General features: G+C 51.1%; 1 protein-coding gene across 1 annotated transcript; it reads right to left on the reverse strand.

Moving 5' to 3' along the window:
- Window positions 1-189: 189 nt before the first annotated feature.
- Window positions 190-2,429, reverse strand: CD248 (CD248 molecule). The gene has a single exon (XM_053278312.1). It carries the CDS (start codon window positions 2,405-2,407, stop codon window positions 335-337), a length of 2,073 nt encoding a protein of 690 aa, XP_053134287.1. The 5' UTR covers window positions 2,408-2,429; the 3' UTR covers window positions 190-334.
- Window positions 2,430-23,834: the final 21,405 nt, after the last annotated feature.

Here is a 23,834-nt window from a genome sequence, read left to right on the forward strand (position 1 = left end):
CAGCTGTCGCTTTGCGCCCCAGGCGGACCAAGTGGGGACTCCGAGTCATTTGCCCCCCTCCGCCCCATCTTTTGAGGGGGGGGCTCTGAGTTTCAGCTAGAGGGCAGCAGGCTCCGGGCGCCGCACAGTTCCCCACAGCGCCCTGGCCCCCCCAAGCTGCAGTTTTGCGGGTGCGGGGCGAATCCTCGACCTCCTGCCTGCCCCAGACAAGCGGCGGCGGCCGTCGGGGCGGTGTGTGGCGCGTGTCTCTTGTCTTCCAGCCTGGCGGTGAGGCTCGGCATCCTTCCCCGGCTGGGCTTGGGGGTGGAGGGTGGGTGGGGGGACAAGGGTCTCTTCAGACGCTGGTTCGACGGGTGGCGCCGCGGGGCTGGCAGGGGCTGGAGGCCGGCGGGGGCCCCCCTTTGCCCGCCGAGCTGATCACCCAGCGGTAGCACTGGGTGACGCTCCGGGTCTTGGCCTGAGCCCCACAGCGGGTGCAGTAGACGAGGCCCAGGGCCAGCATGACCACCACGAAGACGCAGATGGGCACCAGCAAGGCCAGCAGGAGCCACCGGTTGTCCCGTCGAGGCCGCGCCGGCTCCTCCTCCTCCTCCCCCGGGGTCGCGCTGGGGGTGGCCCAAGCCCTGACGCCCCCAACCACAGCGTCCTCCTCCCCCTCCCTGCCGGGCGAGCCGGCTCGCACCGGCGAGTGCAGCGGCGGGGAGGCCGTGGGGGCAGAGAGGGGCGGCGAGGAGCGGGGGTCTGTCGGGGTGGGGGGAGGACCCCTCGTGGAGACGCCGGGGGCGGCGGGGGCGAGCGGGGGCGGGGAGGAGTCCGCGAGTGTGGGGCTGAGTGTGGGGCTGCGAAGGTTTGGGGTGGAGGAACGGTGAGGGGGATCTGAAGAAGGATCCGGGGAGGGGGCCGCGCTGGGGGGTGCGCGGGGAGCCTGGGTGGCTCGGGCGGACGGGAGGGGCTCCGGGAAGGCGGGGAAAGGCTCCGAGAGGGCCAGGCTGTGATCCAGGTGGCCCCCCATGTCCTGCGGCCACTCGAAGGGCGGCAGCAGGAGGTCGCCGCCGCCGCCTCCTCCCGGGGGGCTCCTGGCCGTGGCCGGCGGCGGCGGGAACTGGGCCACCAGGAGGCAGGTGATGCCGTCGGCGTCCAGCTCGTAGCCCTCGGAGCAGTAGCACTCGAAGCCGCCCACGTAGTTGACGCACATCTGCTGGCACACGCCGGCGATCTGGCACTCGTCGGTGTCGGTGCAGCGGCCGGGCCCCTCGCCGCCCTCCTCCTCCTCCTCCTCGTCCTCCTCCTCCTCGCCGTCGGAGAGGCTGAAGCCCAGGTGGCAGCGGCAGACGAAGGAGCCCTCGGTGTTCTCGCACTGGTGCTCGCAGGGCGCCTGCGCGCACTCGTCGACGTCCTCGCAGTGGCGCCCGTCGCCGAGCAGCTCGTAGCCCTCGGGGCAGCGGCAGCGGTAGCCGCCGTCGGCCTCCGGCACGCACTCGAACTGGCAGGGCTGGCCGCGGCAGGCGCCCTCGCCACCGGCGGCGCAGGAGTGGCCGTCGGGCAGGAGGTAGTAGCCGGCGTGGCACTCGCAGGAGTAGCCGGCGTCCTCCTCGTCCAGGCAGAGCTGCTGGCAGCCGCCGTTGTCGCCCTCGCACCAGCTGTGCTGCGGGTAGGCCGCCTCCCGGCAGAGCGGGGCGCTCTTGGACCAGCCCACGGCGCCGTCCTCCTTCTGCAGGCACAGCACCGAGACGGCGGCCGCCGAGGCGCCCCCGCCGCAGCTCACGGCGGCCACGGTGCCGAAGGGCACGTAGCGGAGGCGGCCGCCGGCCGGGCCGAAGGGCGTGCTGTAGCTGACGGAGCCGCCCTCCTCCTCCTCTTCCTCCTCCTGCAGCCCCGGGCACATCCCCTGGAAGGCGAAGCGGCACAGGTAGCCGTCGACGGGCAGGCTGCAGGAGCCTTCGTGCCACAGGGCGTCGTGGCCGCCCAGCACCACGCAGCGGGCGGCCGCGCAACTGCCGCTGCTACCGCCGGCGGCTGCCGGCCGGGCCCAGTTGGTGTAGACGCTGTCCTGGTCTCCCGTGGTCCAGGTGAAGCCCCGCAGCGGCCGCTGAGGGAAGCACTGCCGCGGCTGGCGCTGCAGGCCGATCCAGAAGAGCGGCTGGCTGGGCGGGGGCGGCGGCTGCTGCCCGCCCGCGCCGGCCTCCCTCAGCAGCTCGGCCACCTGCTCCGCCTCCTCCGGGTGCTTGAGGGTGGCCAGGTTGCCCCCCTGCTCGCGGCAGCTGCGCCAGGCCTCCAGGAAGCTGCGGCGCTGGGGGTAGAGGGCATAGCAGCCGTCGGGGCCGCAGGCGGCGGCCTGGGGCTCTTGCGCGGCGCCCAGCAGGGCCCGAGCCAGCAGCAGCAGCAGCCAAGGCGGCGGCGGCGGCATCTTCGTCCGGCGGGGCTGCTCGCATCCAGCGTTCTGACAGCCGAGGGGCCCCCATCCCTTCCCTTCCCTTCCCCGGTCAGGGTGGGATGGGGAGGAGCTACGGCGGCTCTCCCACTCCCCGCCTTTTCCCTTCTAAGGCAGAGAGTTGAGCTGCTGCCACTGGGGGAGAGGCGAAGAGGAGGCCGCGGGGAAGGAAGGAGCCCTCTCCGGCAGGCCCAAGGAGGCACCCCTCCCTGAAGCTGATCCGGACCTCTTCTGGGCATGCGGAGGGATCCTGGCGGCTTCCCGCTCTTGTAACCTTCTTCTGGCCCCACTGCCTCCCAGAAGGGAGGGGGGGGGCGGAGGAGACCTACCCCATGTCCCCATCAGCCTTAACTCTCAGCCCCGAGACTCACTCATCCTTGGCCTGAGGAATATAGGAAGCTGCCATATACTGAGTCAAGCCCTTGGTCCACCTAGCTCAGGACTGTCTGCACAGACTGGCAGCAGCTTCTCCAAGGCTGCAGGGAAGAGTCTCTCTCTCTCTCTCGGCCCTATTAGGAGGTGCTGCCAGGGAGGGACCTTGGGACCTTCTGTATGCAAGCATGGAGGTGCTCTTCCCAGAACAGTCCACCCCCTGGGGAGAACTGTATCTTGCAGTTCTCACACATGTGGGTGCCCATTCAAATGCACGCCAGAGCAGGCCCTGCTGAGCAAAGTAGCAATTCATGCAGCGGGGGAGTAACTTGCCTCGGGAGCAAGAGGTTGCTGGTTCAAATCCCCACTGGTAAGCTATGTCGGGAAGCAGCGATACGGGAAAATGCTGAAAGGCATCGTCTCATACTGTGCGGGCAGAGGCAATGGTCAACCCCTCCTGTATTCTACCAAAGACAACCACAGGGCTCTGTGGGCGCCAGGAGTCGACACCGACTCGACGGCACAACTTTACCGCAAGACTAGCTCTCCTTCTCCTTGCTTTATTTATATTATTTTACACAGTCAGGTGTTATTGACTGGTTTGTTTTATCCAGACATCGAGTCCTTCCCAAGGACCTAGGATGCCAGAATTTTATTGTGCATCCCTATGACCCTTTCCTAGGAACATAGGCAGCTGCTTTCTACTGAGTCAGACCATTGGTCCATCAAGCTCAATATTGTCTGCCCAGACTGGCAGCAGCTCCTCCAAGGATGCGGGCAGGAGTCTCTTTCAGTCCGATCTTGGAGATGCTGCCGGGGAGGGAACTTGGAACCTCTGATGCTTTTCCCAGAGCAGTTCCACCCCCTGAGGGGAATATCTTACACTGCTCACACAAGTAGTCTCCCATTCAAATGAAAACCAGAGTGGGCCCTGCTGAGCAAAGGGGACATTTCATGCTTCAAAACTAGCTCTCTTCTCCTTGAATAACTCAATCTTCCAAGTTCAGAGCGGAGCCGGTCGCAGTCCTGAAGCACAGCCAGTGAAAGTTACTGTCCCATTGGCCAATCGAAAGTATCAACCACGCCTGGCCAATCCAGAGGCGCCATCCCTCCTACCAGTCACAGGAGTCCATCTTGCCCCAGAACATCTGCCCCCAGGCCACTCACTGCATTGCTGAGTCCCGAGCTCGTTCTTCCTGGTCTGAACCCTGGTGGACAACAGCCGTCTTTGGAAGCTTCTGGACTAGGAGAGCTGGGTTCAAGTCCTCCTGCTTCTGCCTCGGCTTCATCGTGTGCCCTCGAACAAGTCCCTCGCCTTTGCTGTGCCTCAGTTCCTCACTGTTGAAGCAGGGTGAATGGTGATGAAACCTCACAGCAAGGGCGGCCTTTCCATGAGGCAAGGTGAGGCCATTGCCCTCAAGAGGCAGACTCCTGGGGCACCAGCAGGGCGGCAAAATGTTGCCTACTATCTTTCTATCTATATAATTCTCTAAGACGTACCCGTGGTTAATCCCATGTGTGGCAGTTCTCGCGAGAGTTCACAAGCACACTGCTGGGAGGGGGAGAGGAAAGCAAGGGCAGCAGGGAAGATAAGGCCAATGGGCAGGCAGGCGAACAGATGGGGAGAGAAAGCAGCAGCCGGGGAGTGAGAAAGCAGCAGGGGTGAAAGAAAGTAGCAGTAGGGGGGGAAGAAAAAGTGGCAGTGGCAAGTGGGATGAGAGAGAAAACGGCAGTGGCAGGGGAGAGAAGGCGGCGGCAGTGGGGAGAGAAAGTGACGGTGGCTGGAGGGAGAAAATGGCAGGCAGGTGGCCAGCCAGAGAGAAAAAACATTGGAGAGGGAAGAGGAGTGGGGAGAGCCAAGAACGAAGGGCTGAGAACAACGGAGAACTAGAGGGAGAACTAGAGACTTTCTCTGTGCAAAGCAGATGTTCTTCCACTGAGTTATAGCCCCATCTCCACGGAAGCTACCTGATTCAGAGTCCGACGCTTGGCCCACCTAGCTCAGGATTGCCCTCACAGGCTGGCAGCAGCTCTTCAAGGTTTCAGACCAGCGTCTCTCCCAGGCCTACCTGGAGATGCTGCCAGAACTTGAATGTGGGACATTTTGAACGTACGGCCAATGCTTTCCCATCCATCACTCAGAAAGGAAAGAGAACGATCCTATATGGACAACAGATTGTCCTGGCCAGAGAAAGTTTCTTTTCATGGCTTGCGTGTGTGTGTGTGTGTGTGTGTGTGTGTGTGTGTGTGTGTGTGTGTTTATGTACATGTGCACAAAACATACACAAACACACACCAGCTTGCTTTGCCTGCCTGAAGGAGAAAGGCGGGGTGCAGATGTGGGAAAAGAGAGGTGTGGGTATTCCTGACAACCAGGAAATAAATGGAATTCCTTTTGTGTGGGGAAGGGCAGTGGAGATGTGAGAGAAGTGGGGTGGTCCTTCCATATTGGGGTGGGGCAGCAAAGTTGAGGTGCGGTGAATCCTGGCAGTGGGCCCCTCCCCACAGCCTCCAGGACCGTTGCTCTGAGACGTGGCCAAATGCATTTCTTTACGCAGCCGCACAACCCTCTCGTGGTCACTCCCAGCTGCCCTTGGTTTTCTGTGGCAGGTTTTCTCCTCCCAAACTATGTTTCAGGGGATCGTTTGGGCTCGGCTGAGGAGAAGCTCTTGCAAGCCGCGATCAGATTAATCAGCGAAAACTGGAGCTGACTAAGCAGTTTGGAGTTTGACTGAATTATTTTTGCAAGCCCCTTTCTGCTGCCGCGTGTTGCTGTGAGAAGGCATCAAACCAGAACACCGTCCAGGTTGCCTTGGCTTCTCCCAGCAGGAAGCAGTTCTTCAAAAGAAAGGAAGGAAGAAAATTGCCATTTGATCTCATGTTTCCTTGAGTATTCCAACAAGGCACTCGTGTGGAAGGCCACGACGACATCGTTTTAAAATTTCAAATTAGGGTCATGTTTAAACCTTTATATTTTGTTGTTATTTTTATTGTAAATCGCCCAGAGACGCAAGGTTTGGGCGGTATACAAATATGTCAAATAAACAAACAAAGAAAGAAACTGCTTTTCAACAAAATGTTCCCAACGCGGTTTACATCGATCTAAGTAAATAAATAAATAAAATGGCTCCTTGCCCCCAAGAGGCTCACAAAAAAAGAAATATTAGACACCGGCAACAGCCGCTGGAGGGATGCTGTGCTGGGGATGGATAGGGCCAGTCGCTCCCCCCCCGCTAAATACAAGAGAATCGCAAATTTTAAAAGGTGCTTCCTAACTACTGTGTGGAAGTAACTACTGGAAAACCTCATTAATCGCGGACTCGGTATCCGCGGTTTCGCGTATCCACGCAGTCAGATAATTGACACCCTACCTCGGTATACGCAGGGGAAATGGCTTTAAAAGGGTTAACCTTGTGTATCTGAGATCAGGAACCTCGAAATGGCTCCTTAAAAAAAAAAAACATGGGGTGAAACCATGATTTTGGGCTGATTTTTTATTATTCAAGGGCACTGTCGCTGGGGTCCCGTGAAGCATTGTAGGCCAATTTCCCCCAATTGAAAGGTCCTTTTTACCCTCTCTCTCTTTTCTGCCATCTTCCCAACCTCTGGGAACCTAACCCCCACATTTCCACTGGCCCAATGCCTCCCTATTCACGGTTTCCCTGCAAATACAGAGGTTCTCCTGCACTCATCAGACTGCAGGGAGTTTTCCAGTAGGGTTCATCACTCTTCATTTTAATCAGTTACTTATATCAGGGGTTTCCCAAAGACAACCGGAACACAAGCCAGGGGTGTGATGAAGCTGCAAAAAAGGCAAATACGATTTTTGGTTGCATCAACAGAGTCACCGTTTCCAGGTCAGGAGAAGGAAGACTCCACTTTATTCCACACTTGTCAAAACTTCATCTGGAGTAGTGTGTTCAGTCTTGGGCACTGCCCTTTAAGAAAGACGTAGACAGATTGGAAGGGGTCCAGGGAGGGCCCTGCGGATGGCCAGGCGTCTGGAAGAGAGCACTCTTCAAATCCCTGAAGCACTGTCAGACAGAAGGGGGGGAAAGACTTGTTCTCTACTGCCCCAGAGAGAGCAGGGCTAGATTTGATGGGCTTCAATTACAAGAGTGTAGATTTTGGTTGGGCAGTAGGAGAAACTTCTGAACAGTAAGCACAGTTCATGGACCAAATTCTCCAGGAGGCCTGACCCCTCTCAGAACTGATCCTTGCAAGCTTTGAAAGAGGCATAGGGGGCAGGAAAGAAAAAAGGAGGAGAGCTGGTCTTGTGGTAGCAAGCATAAATTGTCCCCTTTGATCAGCAGGGCCCACCCTGGTTTGCATTTGAATGGGAGATTACATGCACAATCTGCAAGCTATTCCCCTTAAGGGATGGGGCCACTCTTGGAAGAGCACCTAGGTTCCAAATTCCCTCCCTGGCAGCATCTCCAAGATAGGGCTGAGAGAGCTTCCTGCCTGCAACTTTGGCGAAGCTGCTGCCAGTCTGTGAAGACAATACTGAGCTAGATAGACCAATGGTCTGACTCAGTAGACAGCAGCTTCCTATGTTCTGACGGGGGAAGGTTGCCAGCAGCAATCTCCTTTCCTCGTGCTTCCTGCAAGCTTTTCAAGAGAAGCGAGAAGTGCTCCGTCCAAAGCTTACACGAGCCAGGTTGCTCCCGAAAAGCTGTTCCGATGGGGCAGGGGCCTAGCGAGGGGAGAGTGGGCCCCCTGAACACGGGAGGCCTCCCCACTCATGGTTCCTCCCCGTGGCAGTGTGCACACTCATGCAGACACGCACCCTGACTAACTCCCCCTAACATTTGCCTCCCCCCTTAAGCTGGCTGCCCGCCCACCTGGCTAGCGCCCCCACCATCACTGCCTCCACTTCCTGCCGCCCGGCTTCCAGGCCAGCTTTCCTTCCATGCCTGCCCGTCTTCCATCGAGAGGCCGATCCTCCTTCCACCGGGAGGAGCTCGACAGGAGCACGTGTGAACGCCCCCCCTCCGTCGGCCCATCGGGAGCCCGGCCAGTGGAAGGAGGATGGGCCGGGGAACTGGGCAAGCGGCCGAGGAAGCCAGCTGGTGGCAGTGGCACGAGGTGTCCGGAAGCAGCAGGAGCCCCGGCTAGGGGCAGGGGGGAGATTGGCAGCTCCTCCCAAATACTCGGCCTCTCCCGGACGCTGGATGCCTCGTGTTCTTTGAACCTGTCTGCTCTATTATGGCTCTGCCCATGCAATAGGGCAGCAGGAAGCCGCTTGCCCTGCTGCCACCCCCCCACCAAAAAAATTGCCGCCTGAGGCAAAATTGCCGCCACCTCACCTTGCCTCATGGAAGGGCCTGCCCTCATATATCTCCTCGGCCTTCTCCAGGCTAAACCTACCCAGCTCCTTTAACAATTCCTCTTTCTTTGAGCCCTTTCCGTTGCCTCAAAGAAGAGTCCCAAGGGCCCAGGAAGAAGGCCGAAGCCAGCCTCTAAAGTGCAAATTTAGCTCCCTCCACATTTTGTAAAATAAACACCGCAGACAGTAACCCCGAGAGAGGGTGTCGTTCCTCCACCCTGGACAAGAGCGCTGCAGAGAGGAAAGGAGAGAGCCCAGCGGGAGGGAAAACCAGAGAAGAACGAAGGAATTGACTGAACAAAGCTTCCCAAAAGAAACAAAGGGGGGAGATCTGTGTGTGCCGTGAGGCAAAGGAGCTCTGGGAATCTCTTTACGGGGTTTGCTCAAGCGTCACCGTTTGCTTCACGCCAAATATTTGGCGAACCTTCCACGCAGGACGTTGCCGAAGGGAGAGCACTTGGGACAAGAGAATATGTTCCTGAGGTGGAGGAAAGAGAGCCTGGAGCTCCTGACAGAAATGGTGTGGTGTCTGTGGGACGGCAAAACGTTTCTGCAGAAGGGAGGACACATCTGGCCATGCTGCCAGGAAAGAAGGACGCTAAAATGATTAAAAACACAAACACTGGAGGCGGGAGGGGTGAAAGCAGAGAAGGGACAAAAATGACTCCCGGTGCACACAGTGAAAGAAAGCCCGTGCCCTCCGTACTAGGGATGTGCAAATCAATTCGGATTGGGATCGATTCGACTTGAATCTGGGCGATTTGCGTGATTCGGATTCAAACTGAATCACCCCTTAAAAGACAATCTGATTCGAATTCGAATCAAATATTCAAAATTCAACTTGAGAGCTGTTTGGCACCTTTTAAAAACCATTCAGGCCCCTGATTGGTTTAAAAAGGCACCCAAACCTGGTTGAACTGATTCATTTGTTTTATTTATTTATTTAACACATTGGTATACCGCCCAAAACGCAAGTCTCTAAGCAGTTTACAACAAAACAATTAAAAAACAACAAATAAAAAGGTTAAAACATTTCAATCCGATTCAAATTTTTGGACCAGATTCGTATTCGAATTGAATCCAATTTTTGGAATTCGATTCAGATTAGACACAAACCAGACATTCATTTCGTGCCCATCTCTACTCTGTACAAATGAGCATCCCGAAGCACCTGTCGGAATATTAACGTTTTGTGAACTGCATCCCAAGGGGGTTCAGTTCACACAAGCATTGGATGTTAAGCATTGGAGCCAGCCTGGTGTAGTGGTTAGAGCGCTGTACTAGGACCAGGGAGACTCGAGTTCAAATCCCCATTCAGCCATGAGACTTGCTGGGTGACTCTGGGCACCATGAGACTTGCTGGGTGACTCAGTCACTTCTCTCTCATCCTAACCTACTTCACAGGGATGTTGTAAGGAGAAACCTAAGTTTGTAGTACACCACCCTGGGCTCCTTGGAGGAAGAGAGGGATATAAAATGTAAAAATAATAAATAAATAAATAAATAAATAAATAAATAAATAAGAGTTGGAAGGGACCTTAGAGGCCCTCTGAGGCCCTCTAGCCCTTGCTCAGAAAAGGTATCAGTTGCAGCATCCCTTACAGATGGCCATCCAGGCTCTGCCTGAGAAACAGTGAAGGAGAGTCCATCAGCACATGAGGCCAGCTGTTCCATAGCCACACCAGATCATCAGATCATCTCAGCCTCGTACTTTCTGATACCCAAGATACCGCCATCATAAATCTGTTTCTTCTCCGGGTCACATCACACACTCTGGAGATGGGTGGGCTAGATTAGGGGAGGCCGCCAGAAAATATGGCATCTGTGAAGCCCGTGTCCCTGAACCCTTAAGGGCAGGAGTTCAGATATTCCTGATATTCCGTGGAAGAGAATCCCTCCCAAATGTGTGCACCGTGCAGGAAAACATGAATGCACGAAGCAAGGGAGCATGACGGCATTCTCCAGGCGGCGGTCTGGGGGTGGTGAGCTTATGGACTCACTGTTAGAGTTCAAGAGCGAAGATCGCCCTCTCCCTCAGTCCTGTAGGAAGCCTTCGGGGTCTCGTAAATGTCGTCACTGTTCTTGGCCGGGCTGATACCCCCGTGGCCTCCTCCTTATCAGGACGAGCTAATCCTTCTTTGGAGGTCAGGGTTTGCACTCCCAGCACCGCAGAAGCAGAGCGTTACCATCTGCCGTGGAGAATCTGAAGGGGGAGTTTCTTCAGGCTTTTGGCAGAAGCGTCTTTTTCCTAATGAAATAGACTTTAAAAAACACACATATACATTATGAAGGGCCTCTACATTAGGGAAAAGGGGTTCTCTGTGGCAAGGGACCCTCAAACCGCCGACCCCTTCAGGGAATGGCGAAGTAAGACCATTTGACTTACTTTTCTCTCGTTTTTCTCTCGTCCTTTTACTATGATCTCTCTACATAATTCTCCTGAATGTAGCCGTCGCTAATCCCATGCGTGGCAGTTCTCGCGAGAGTTCACAAGCGAGTCGCCAATTAGCAACGGGGACGGGTGGCCCGGCCGGCCACGGAGGAGAAGCGGCCACCACCAAGCCGGCCGGCTGTGGTGAGGTGAATCGTGCTACAAGGGCTGCAGAAAAGCCACAACTTTGGTTTAGACTGCAGGCGCTTCGGGGGCAGAGACCTACCCTCTCAGACTCTATGAAGGGCCAGGCACATGGTTGGCAGTATATATAAATAATAATAAGTTGTGTCTTAAAGCATGGTCACCCTTTCCCAAAGAGAAGGGGAGCCCTACTGCTGCTGCTGCTGCTGCTAATACTTCGATATTAGGTGTTATAGAAATTCAATAACTAGATAGATTCATTCATTCATTCACCGAAAAGCATTCTGCACTTGTGTTTCTGTACGTAACATCTATTTCATTAAACGATTACTATTGCTGATTCCACTCCACTGCCCGCAGAGCCCTGTGGTTGTCTTTGGTAGAATACAGGAGGGGTTTGCCATCGCCTCCTCCCATGCAGTATGAGATGATGCCTTTCAGCATCTTCCTATATTGCTGCTGCCTGATATAATACCAGTGAGGATTCGAACCGGAAACCTTCTGCTTGTTAGTCAAGCTACCTGGCTCTAATTCAGGCCTGCTCAACCTAGCTCCGCCCCAGCTGTTTTTGAACTACAACTCCCATAAACCCCAGCCACAGTGGCCAATAGACAGGGATTATGGGAGTTGTAGGCCAACATCTGCAGGAAGGCTGAAGTTGAGCAGGCCTGCTCTAAATTTGATGATTGCCTTTCAAAACTACTTTGCTTAGAAAGTCTCCGCTTTGAATCTGTTTCTTGTCATCCTTCCACGCTTTCAAATTAATTATTTTATTTATTTATTTAATAATAATAATAATAATAATAATAATAATAATTCAATTTCTATACCGCCCCTCCAAAAATGGCCCAGGGCAGTTTACACAGATCTATAATAAATAAATAAGTTCTCTTCCTCCGTCCACACCCAAAGCAAGCTCACACAAACGACGGTGGTAATTGTGAGAAGCTGTGGGAAAGGCAAATTCCATGCTCAGGATCATTAGGAAGCGGACTGAAAATCCAACTGCAATAAAACATTATTATAATGCCCTTATACCAATCTCAAGTGCGGCCACATTTGGCGTAGTGTGTGTATAGTTTTGGTAAATGTATCTAGGAACATAGGAAGCTGCTTTATACTAAGTCAGACCCTAGGTCCATCTCGCTCAGTATTGTCTACCCAGACTGGCAGCAGCTTCTCCAAGGTCGCAGGCAGGAGTCTCCCCCGTCCCTATCTTGGAGATGCTGCCAGGGAGGGAACTTGGAACCTAGATGCTCTTCCCAGAGCAGCCCCATCCCCGAAGGGGAAGATCTGACAATGCTCACACATGTGTTCTCCCATCCAAATGCAAACCAGGGCAGACCCTGCTTAGCAAAGGGGACAATTCATGCTTACTACCACACAGCCAGCATTCCTCCCCTCATGAGCCCCCACCTCCCCTTTGTTTAAAAGCAGGGGGCAAGAGGAGGGCCGCTCGCACCTCAGGGGCGCCCCACGGTTCTGCTGCCCGAGGCGACCTCCCCGCCTCGCCTCGTGGAAGAGCCGCCCCGGATCGGTTTATGCACAAGGCACAGAAGCGACGTTTGCATCACATCCTTCGGCAGGCGGAGCCTGCCGACGGTCTGTTCGGAGACGGGCGTGTGAGTTCCCCTCCCTGGTGTCCGCTCTGGTCCTCCACTCAGGGGTGGTCTGGTGCCGTGTGTGGGAGTTTGGTGCGAGGGGGCGGAAAGGTGGTGCTTAAGAGGAAAGGCCCGGGGCAAGGTCGCTGTGTGCCGTTCTCTTGGAAGGTTGCAACGCTGTGTTTGTATAAGGATCGCCGCATAAACTCAACCCCGCGAAGCTCAGAGAGAGGGATTTTAAAGAGCAACAAATGGAAAACTCTACCCTCAATGTTCCGGGCCGCATAAACAAAAGACCTGGGCGGCCCTGGGCATTTTTCACACAAGGCTTTTAGCTCGCTTCTCCGCCAGAACGGAGGGGGTGCATTCACATACGGGCCAAATTTACCCCAAAGTCCCTGCAAGATATTGGGCAGCCCTACAGAGATGATCTGGGTTTTTTCATCGTGTGTTAGAGTGGGGTTGATCGATTGAATGATTGATGGATAGATGGAGTGCCCTCAAGTCGGTATTGATTCTCAGCGGCCACATAGGATCTAACCTACCTCACAGGGTTGTTGTGAGGAGACGCATAACTATGTACTCAGCTCTGGGCTCCTTAGAGGAAGGGCGGAATACAAGTGCAAAACAAACAAACAAACAAACAAACAAAGATATTCTCTCCAGGATGATCTGTCTTCCACTTGGCCTTGAAGGTGTCTCAGGGGTGCATTCTTTGCTGTCGTCCTCGAGCCCATCCACCTGGCTGCTGGTCGTCCTCTTCTTCTCTTTCCTTCCACTTTCCCCAGCATGATGGACTTCTCAAGGGAGCTGGGTCTTCTCTGAAGTATGAGAGTTTGAGCCTGGCCATTTGCGCCTCGAGTGAAATTCTGGATGGATTTGTTCGATGATCCATTGGTTTGCTTGCTGTCCATGGTCTCCTCAAAAGTCTTCTCCAGCACCCAAGTTCAAAAGCGTCAATGCTTTTTCTCTCTTGCTTCTTCAAAGTCCAGCTTTCACATCCATAGAGTGCCACAGGGAAAACCATCATCCAGAGATGATTCTCATCTTTTAAGGTATAGACACGTCCCGGCATCTAAATGAGCTTTCCGAGGCCTTCATTACAACCCTACCAAGTTCTAGTCTATGGCGTATTTCTTGACTGCTGGATCCTTGACTGTTGATGGTCGATCCTTAGAGTCTAGATTGATTTATATCCTGGGTAAACAAACAAACCTGCTTTGCATCAGTTTGAGGGGGCAACTTTGAACTCACAGTCAAGCCTGCGGTGTGGAAAACGCCCTGAAGACGAAAGCAGAGGATTTCACAATCTGTCGACTTGCTATCATTTAGGTCCAGGGCTGCACAACCTCTGCCTTCCAGCTGTGGCTGGACTACAAGGCCCATCATCCCCAGCCATGGTGGCCAGTAGTCGTGGATGATGGGAGCTGTAGTCCAGGAACCACTGGAGGGCAGAAGATGGGCAGCCTGGTTATAGACCAATTAAGTCCATTTGCTGGGGAGTTCCAGCATGGGGCCATTTGCTCAGTGGTAGAGCATTTACTCTGCATGCAGAAGGTTCCAGGTTCAACCCCCTGGCAGCCTGTCTAGGCAAGGCTAGGAAAGCCTTCTGCCTGCAACCGTGGAGAAGCCGCTGCCAGTCTGGGTTGACAATACTGAGCTAGACAGACCAAGGGTCTGACTCAGTATATGGCAGCTTCCTATGTTCTTATGCTCCTATGAGAGGATGAGGCCATAGCTCAGAGGCAGCGCATCTGCTTTGTACACAGAAGGTCCCAGGTTCAATCCCTGGCAGCATCTCCAGGTAGGACTGGGAAAGACTCCTGCTTGAAACCATGGAGAGCTGCTGCCAGCCAGTGTAGGTAGTACTGAGATAGACAGACCAAGGGTCTGACTCGGCATAAGGCAGCTTCCTGTGTTCCTAACATCCTAGCTGGGAAAGGGCGAAGGGGAGAAAAAGAGATCTGGAGGAGAGAAGGAATATAGGAGAGGGGAGAAGTTGTATAAGAAAGGAAGCACCAGATATTGGGGGAAGAAATCAGGGGAAGAACTGCATCTCATCATAGCGAAGAGTACTCTGCAAATGGTTTTCCGATGTAAAGAAAAAGGAAAGATCGTAGTCGAGTTCTTGTATCGACTCCTGGCGCCCACAGAGCCCTGTGGTTGTCTTTGGTAGAATGCAGGAGGGGTTTACCCTTGCCTCCTCCCACACAGTATGAGATGATGCCTTTCAGCACCTTCCTAGATCGCTGCTGCCCAATAGAGGTGTTTCCCGTAGTTTGGGGGACATAATCCTACATATTTCTATGCACTAAAAAAGGTCTTGTATAACCAAGTGGCGCCACCTTGAGGAGGAGGCAGCATGGTACAATTCACATATCCTCTTTTAGGATTTCCCTCCCTCTTTGTGGCCTATAGCAGGGGCTCAGTCTCAAGTTGGCTCCCCAGATGTTACTGGACTACAACTCCCATCACCCACTGCCTCAATGGTGGGAGGCCATCATGGCAGTGGATGACAGGAGTTGTAGTCCAAAACCATCTAGGGAGCCAACTTTGAGAATCCTGGGTCTATAGCAGGCCTGCTCAGCTCCCCCCCCCCCGCTGTTTTTGGACTACAACTCCCATCATCCTCAGCCTTAGCGGCCAATAGCCAGGGATTAGGACCACTGGACCATTTCCCCTCCAACTACAACTCCGATCATCCCCGGTGACAGGGGATAAAACAAAAAGATCACTCAAATTTAAATGCCTGCTTTCAAAGGCTGGTTTGGCGGCAACCCTCCTGGTTTGGGTTCTCCTCTGCGTGCTTTGGAAGCTCTACCCAAACCTGCTTTTGAGATAATTATTTATCTATCCAGTATTTATTTATGACATTTCGACACCGCCCAATCCGATGGCTCTGGGCAGTGTACCAAAAAAAACCCCACAAAATATAAATCATTCAAAAGTCAAATGTGAAACCATCACAACTGAACCATTAAAGCAGTTTTAAACCCAGCCAGGACAAACAAATAAGGGCTCTCTTAAAAGCCGATAATGGATGGAAACCACGAATTTCTGTGGGGAGTGCATTCCACAACCCAGGAGCGGCTATAAGCAGGCCTGCTCAACTTAGCCCAGCCCACCCCACAGCTGTTTTTGGACTACAACTCCCATAATCCCCAGCCACAGTGGCCAATCGCCAGGAATTATGGGAGCTGTCGGCCAACATCTGCAGGAGGGCCAAAGTTGAGCAACCCTGGGCTACAGAGAAAGCCCAGGCCCAAGTTGCCACCAGACGCGCTGGTGGCATCTGGAGACGGACCTCTCCAGATGACCTCAAAATGTGGTGGAGATCATACAGAAGAAGGCACTCTCTAAGGTCACCCAGACCTAAGCCGTTTGGAGATTTAAAGGTAATAACCAGCACTTTGGTTTGGCCCGGAAACATATTGGCAGCCAGTGCAACTGTTTTAAGACAGGCATAATATGGTCTCTCCAGGTTGCCCCGGAGACCAGTCTGGCTGAAGTTTCCGAACTATGTACAAAGGCAGCCCCACACAGCGCACATTGCAGAAGTCAAGCCCAGAGGTTACCAGCTGATGCACCACTGTTTTGAGATCGTTCTCTTCACCAGTCTCTCCATCACCTTGCCCAACCATGGGAGAATGGAGACAGGCCGCGAGGTATCGATCACCACCAAGGGATCCAAAATAGGCTCCGTAAGAAGCGGTTTAACCGCTGCCTCCTTCAAACAAGGGAGCATCCTGCCTTCCCTCAATGATGCATTAATGATGACAATTTGGCCACCTCCAAAAAATTCCCTGCTGCGATGATAGCAGCCAAGTCCAGCCTTCTCGGATGGACCATCCTAACAGGTCCACCCCCACTGCAGGATGAGTTTATTTATTGTTCGTTTGTTTATTATTTGAGTCATATACCGCTTTTCATAAATAAAGTGGTTGACAAAATAATTAAAACCATGCATAATTAAAATACAAAGGTTCCGAGGATCTCAACAAATTAAAAGCCATAATGCAAAAGTACAGATAATCTACATCTAAAAATAATCTCTATAAGAATTTAATAACCCATAAAATAATAATAATAATACATAACACTCATTCAAAAGCCTGTGTGAAGAGCCACGTCTTTACTTTCCCCCCTAAAAACTGTCAAGGAGACAGAGGAGCGGATTTCAATGGGGAGAGCGTTTCAAAACCTGGGGGGCCATGACTGAGAAGGCCCTGCCCTCCTGAGCCTCTCTCTCTGCCAGCATGCAGAGGAGTTGTTTTTATATATATATATATATATATATATATATATATATATATATATATATATAAAATTAATAATATTATAAATAATAATAACAACTCTGCATACATAAAAATCGAATTATTATTATTATTATTATTATTATTATTATTATTAATTCAATTTTTATGCATGCAGAGTTGTTGTTGTTATTAATTCAATTTTTATACTGCTCTTCCAAAATTGGCTCAGGGCAGTTTACAGATAAAACAAAAACAGTTAAAAACAACCAACAATTAAAAGTGATAAAATACCATAAAACAGTTAAACAATAAACCAGTTTTAAAACCCTGAAAGTTGTGATTATGGGACCCATAATACCGCAATATGGCCAGCAGAGGGCAGCAGAACACAATCTTTTTCACCTCTCCTCCTCTCCTCCTAAAGAGCAAGATCACGGAGGATTGTCTTGGTCGGCTGGAAAGAAAATCTATCATCCCAAGTCGGTATCGGTAATGCTTTTATATTAGGACTAAAAAGATACAAAACACGCAGCAAACTTCCAAGTCCTACAGAACTCTTCAGCAGGGACATAGGAAGCTGCCGGACCGAGTCAGACCCTTGGTCCATCCAGCTCAGTATTGTCAACCCTGACCAGCAGCAGCTCTCTACGGTTTCAGGCAGGGGTCTTTCCCAGCCCTACCCGAAGATGCTGCCAGGGATTGAACCAGGGACCTTCTGCAGAGGCTCGGCTGCTGAATGGTGATGACCCCCGACCATCAGGGGGATGGGGTGAAGGGTCTGAAAACCAGGCCCTTTGAAGAGGTTGGTGGGCATGTTTCGGCCCTGGAGAGAAGAGGAAGGGGTCTAGGACAGCTGTCTTCCAATCTCTGAAGGACCCGCACGTAGAAGGAGGAGCAGAGAGTCAGTATCTGTTGGCCCCGAGGGGAGGGCTGGAACGTGTGAGTTATTGTAAGGAAGCAGATTTGGGCTAGAGCCAGGCCTGCTCAGCTTTGCCTCCCCCCTGCTGTTTTGGCACTACAACTCCCATCATCCCCAACCCATAGTGGCCAAGAGCCAGAGATTATGGGAGTTGTAGGCCAGCATCTGCAGGAGGGCCAAAAGTTGAGCAGGCCTGGTCTAGACATTAGGAAGACAGTGGAACAGCCTCCCACATGAAGCGGCGGGTTCTCCTTTGCTGGAGATTTTCAAACAGAGGCTTGTCAGGGATGTGGCTGCTGCTTCCCAGCCTGAGCAGTGGGTTGGTCTAGAACAGGGATTCTCAACGTGTGGGTCCCCAGATGTTATTGGACTTCCACTCCCATCATCCTCAGGCCCAGTGGCCTTTGTTTGGGGATTATGGGAGTGGAAGTCCAATAACATCTGGGGACCCAACTTTGAGTATCCCTGGATTAGAAGACCTCTAGGGTCTCTTCCGATCCTGACATCCCAGGATTCCAAGATGGAAGGGCCTACCATCATGTCCCCTTCCCCGACATCCTTTTGCTTACCATCTAGCCCAGGCCTGCACAACATAACCCCCAGGGGATGGATCTGGTCTGCAGGGCCTTTTGGGGGGCCCGCAGGAAGGGATATCCTGGAGCAACAGCAGGAGGCATGAAGAGCTATTCTCAATGCAGTTGGCTGCTTGCGGCCAGATGTCTCTCATCCCTGGGCTTTCTGACATCAACCACCCTGAGCCATTTTTGGAAGGGCGGTATAGAAATCAAATTTATTTATTATTATTATTATTATTATTATTATTATTATTATTATTATTATTAATTATTATACCACCCCATACAAAAAAGTCCCTGAGCAGTTCAGTCTAAAAGCCATTCAAACACTGACACAATTTAAACAATTTTTAAAAATATAAATAAAAATGCTAAAACCCGAAGCTTTAAAACTATAAACTCTTTCTCCCATTCTGCTTTCCCCACGCCCATGCCCCCCACACTAACCTCCCCCGCTAACTTTCATTAATATTGTTAATTAATATAATGTAATTAATTTGTGTGCTGGAAATTACACAGAGAGACACCAAGCCATGGCTGGTTCTGGCCCATTTGGGGCATTTTGAGTTGTGCACCCCGCTCGAGCCTAACAAGGAGTTCTGTCGGACTCCGAAGCTGCCAACCAGAGGTGCACCTAGGTAATTTTGGAGCCTGGACCTTTTGGGGGCCCTGCCGCCACCAGATAAGCAGCAATGCACTATTTTTTACACCAGAACATACTCAGGGAAAACTGGGAACCTTTTTGTTTGTACGTATTTTTAGAAGAGATTCTGAACAAGGTATTTCCCACTGACTTGCAGAGAGAGAGAGAGAGAGCACATTTTGCATGGACAATCCTGCCCCTTGAATTAGCAGGCTGCTCAGCATTTTAAGCCCCGCCCCCCAGGCCTGCAGGGGACTGGGCCTCCGCCCGGAAGTCCGGTCCAAAGAAGGCCACTGCAGCCAGCTAAGATTTTGTGTTGCTTCTGTCAGGAGCAACCAAAAAGTCTTTAGACCCGAGAGAACAAATGATTCTTACATTTCCGCTTAAATTACATGCCAGCCCGTCGTTATAATTGTAGGGGGGAGGGGGGGAATTAATTTAGAGCAATGCCCACCCTGTTGGGCATCTGCCTAGCTTCTTGGTCCTAAACATTCACTCACACCTACTGCATTTAATTTCACACATGAGAGGTTCCTAGGATTGAGACAGTCTCTGAGCTAGAAACCTACTTTCCTGGGCCAATACCAGCCAGGTTTATTTGGTGGTGAAGACATTCCCCACCTCTTCCAAATCACCTAATTTATTTTGTTTTATTTTTAATTCCTTTCGGGGAAAGATTGAACCTCTGTATGACTCATTTAAGAAACTAGGCCCTGCCTCTTGCCTCTGGCAGGAGAGAACAGAGAAGTGTGCATCACCAGAGACGAACGCAGGAAGGGCTGTGCTGACTCAAGCAACAGCTCAGCTCAGGAGGGAGAAGGGAGGGGGAGAGAAAGTCAGGTCTTTCAAAATCCAAGGAACTAGTCCTGTGTGAGGAGTGTCGATCCAACAAGATAACAGCAGCTCAGCTTAGGAGAGTTGTTGGCGGGAGATAGCTTTCAAAATCCAAGGCTTTTAATTAGATTCATGGTTTTAATTTTTAATGTTGGTTTTAAATGATTTTAATGTTGAAATGACTTTGATTGTTTTAATGTTTTAAATGATTCTGATTGTAAACCGCCTAGAGACAAAAGTTTGGGGCGGTATAAAAATATGTTAGATAATTTAAAAACAACAATAAAGAAACTAGTCCTGTGTGAGGAGTGTAGATCCAAGAAGATAATAGCATGAAAGCTTTGGGGTGGGGGGGTTGTCTTTCAAAATTCAAGAAACTAGTCCTGTGTGAGGAGTATAGATGTAAAAAAATAAGTTATATAATATAAATAGAAATATAATTTATAATATAAAACTTCATAATATAAAATTTTATATACACTTTCTATATAAAGTTATGTAATATAAACACACTATAATAAGAGAGGAGAGCTGGTCTTGTGGTAGCAAGCATGACTTGTCCCCATAGCTAAGCAGGGTCTGCCCTGGTTGCATCTGAATGGGAGACTTGATGTGTGAGGACTGCAAGAGATTCCCCCCTTAGGGGATGGAGCCGCTCTGGGAAGAGTATCGAGGTTCCAAGTTCCCTCCCTGGCAGCATCTCCAAGATAGGGCTGAGAGAAATTCCTGCCTGCAGTCGTGGAAAAGCCGCTGCCAGTCTGGGTAGACGATACTGAGCTAGATAGACCAATGGTCGGACTCAGTATATGGCAGTTTCCTATGTTGTGGCAGTTTCCTAAGTAAGTGTGTGTAAACCATTTGGGGACCATTTGTTGAAAAGCGGTATATAAATATTTGTCGTATTCATATAAAATAACAGAAAAGGTGTGACCCCTACAAGGCGTTTTGAATCCCAACAAAATTTTGAATCCCAACAAAATGTGCTTTGCTTGTTTTATAATCCCATCTAACTGCGGCTATAAACCAAATTTAATTCTCAACGCGTGTGATCTGTTTTTAACCTGCGATGCAAATTGTCCACAGACGACGTTCCAGGAACCTGGCCATAAAATCTGTTTTTTAAACACACACAAAACATACATCGCAGGGCAAGGAAGAGAGTCTGGGCACTAGCTATTTAAGGTGTTTATATGCCACTTTTCCTAAAAATATTTCAGGCAAAGCCATTTGGGCAGCAAGGCGGAGCTGTGATCACACGGCCCAAATCTATCCCATTAATGTCTCAAATTACCCGTGGAACGTCCGGTCTCTGCTTCTCCTCCAAGATGATATTTACTTGATAGGGCTGTTGTGAAGATCCATCATGCCAAATTAAACACAGCATAAATGCATTGTAAACGCTGGACGTAAACGCAGTTCCGATCACAATGTGGGACCAGTGATCCAAATTTGTGCACGGTCAAGACGCCTGAAGGATGACAGGACCCTAAGGGGAACTTCAACCACCACCTTCATAGGATATTCCAAGGAGAGTAAACAGACCGTTGGCAGTAGATCAACTGGCCAAATTCCCCTTCGTCTGGTGTTTGAGGCAATCTAACACTGCACCCTCTTTCTGCAGGAACGGCTTTTAAATGTCCCCCCGCCTTTATTTCAAATAAAACCAGTTGTTATAGTAAGAACTAATCTGCCTACTTTCCTTTCCCTGTCCCTACAAATGGACTAAATTTGGTTCTTATCAGTTAGGTGGTCCACAAGTTAGCCCAGTAGCACCTCAAACGTTCACGTGTCCGCCATCTTGAATCGGGGTGGATGACACAATCACCAACTACACCATTGAGGTGTCCCTGTGTGTCTCGCACTACAACTGTACCTAATTTGGTTCAAATTGGTTGGACAATCCACAAGTTAGCCCACTTGGACTTCAAATGTTCATGCGTCCGCCATCTTGAATCGGGGTGGATGACATCATCACAAACTAGGCTTATGAGTCCCTACAGCTGTAGCAAACGTGGTTCAAATCGGTTCAGAGGTTCACAAATTAGCCCACTTGCACTTCAAAAGTTTACACAGCTGCCATCTTGGATCAGGGTGGATGACATCATCACAAACTACGCCGTCAAGGTATCCCTACATGTCACTCACTATAACTGTTTCATATTTGGTTCAAATCGGTTAGACAGTCCACAAGTTAGCTCACTTGTGCCACAAAGGTTTACGTGTCCGCCATCTTGAATCGGGGTGGATGACATCATCACAAACTACATAGGTGTCCCTACAACCGTACCCAATTTGGTTCATATTGGTCCAGGCATTGTGAAGTTGATACGGACACACAGAGACAGAGAAACAGACACACACACACACACACACACACACACACAGAGATGGAATGTTGGGTGAAAGTAACTGAAGGAGGAAAAGAGGTGAAAACAACAACAAATATTTACATACCGGTTTTCAACAAAAGTTTCCAAAGTGGTTTACATGGAGAAATAATAAATAAATACATAAGATGGCTCAAAAAACAGCTAAAAATATATCTGACTAGTTCGTGTGGCCAATTTGAATCGTGGTAAATCTGAATCTGAGAAAGATCTTCAACTTCTCTTGTGTGTGTTGTGGTTTCATTTATGTGTCAGTCATTAATCACTTCAGTGAAAACAGCAAAGGCATCATCTCATACTGCACGGAAGATAGCAATGGTAAACCCCTTCTGTATTCTAACAAGAAAACCTCTCGGCTCTGTGGGCTCTAGGAGTCGACACCGATTCGACCATTTCAGAGAAAAGGAAAGATCGTGCTGTCGAGTCGGTGTCGACTCGTGGCGACCACAGAGTCCTGTGGTTTTGGTAGAATACAGGAGGGGTTTACCATTGCCTCCTCCAGTGCAGTCTGAGATGATGGCTTTTAGCATCTTCTTATATCGCTGCTGCCCGATAGAGGTGTTTCCCATAGTCTGGAAAACATATCGGCGAGGATTCAAACCAGCAACCTCTGACTCTCTAGTCATCATCCTCAACCAGGTTAGGGATAGATGTCCTTCAACCAGTTCCTGTCCTTCAACCAGTTCCCAATCCACACATGAACTTGTCTCCTTACCCCGTTACTGCCGAGTTTTGTCTTCGGTGGGGGACTTTGGTCAAAAGCTTTTTGGAAGTATCCTTATCTCAACTGGATCGCCTTATCCCCATGCCCGTTGACACTCTCAAAGACCTCCAAAAAGGTTGTCGAGGCAAGATTTACCTTTGCCGAAGCCATGCTGGTCCTCCTTCAGCAAGGCCTGTTCTTCTTTGTGTTGAACAATTTTCTCTGACTTTTCAGTCAATTTCCCTGGGCACAGGAGTTAAGCTAACCGGCCTGTAATTTCCCAGATGACCCCTGGATACCCTTTTTGAAAATGGGAGTTACATTAGCTACTTTCCAGTTCTCTGGTACAGAGCCCAATTGCAGGGACAAGTTAAAATTAAGAGTGGACATTAAAAAAAAAGTGAGCATGCTTACATGTGCACATCTTAGAGGGAACAACACAGGACGCTGCCATTTACTGAGTCAGACCATTGGTCTATCTAACTCAGTATTGTCTTCATAGACTGGCAGCGGCTTACACTGGTCCCAGTACAGATCGCTGGGGGACCCCACTTCTTTCTTCCCTCCCTTGTGAAAGGTAAAAGTGTGCTGTCAAGTCAATTCGACTCCTGGCACCCACTGAGCCCTGTTTTCTTTGGTAAAATACAGGAGGGGTTGACCATTGCCTCCTCCTACGCTGTATGAGAGGATTCCTTTCAGCAACTTCCTATATTGCTGCCCAATATAGTCCCAGCGGGGATTCGAACCCGCAACCTTCTGCTTGTTAGTCAAGCATTTCCCTACTGCACCACTTAAGGTGGCTTCTCTTGTGAAAACTGTCCTTTTCTTTCTACGCTGTGTCTCCGATCCTTCAAACGGTTCCCAATCCACACGTGAACCTGTCCCCTTATCCCAGGACTGCTGAGTTTACTCAAGAGCCTTTGATAGAGAACTTTGTCAAAAGCTTTTCGGATGGCCCAAGTAAGTCACCTTTATCCACATGCTCTTTACAGCTCCAAGGAAAGGCAGGGCTCTGCCAACATGACTCAGCTCCGGGGCTGGTGGTGGAGATGTAAAGATGCCAGCCCCACCCAGGACTTTGGCCTCCTTTGCTGGAGGGTGGCTAACTGGGGCCAGCCACACCCCATGAGCCACCTGACAAGCTAGAGCAGAGGCCGCACTGTAGGAGAGGGAGAGGCAGCTTAGGCAGAACAGGGATCCTGGCAG

The sequence above is a fragment of the Hemicordylus capensis genome, chromosome 14 (genome assembly GCF_027244095.1).
Source record: "Hemicordylus capensis ecotype Gifberg chromosome 14, rHemCap1.1.pri, whole genome shotgun sequence".
NCBI classification, from domain to species: domain Eukaryota; kingdom Metazoa; phylum Chordata; class Lepidosauria; order Squamata; family Cordylidae; genus Hemicordylus; species Hemicordylus capensis.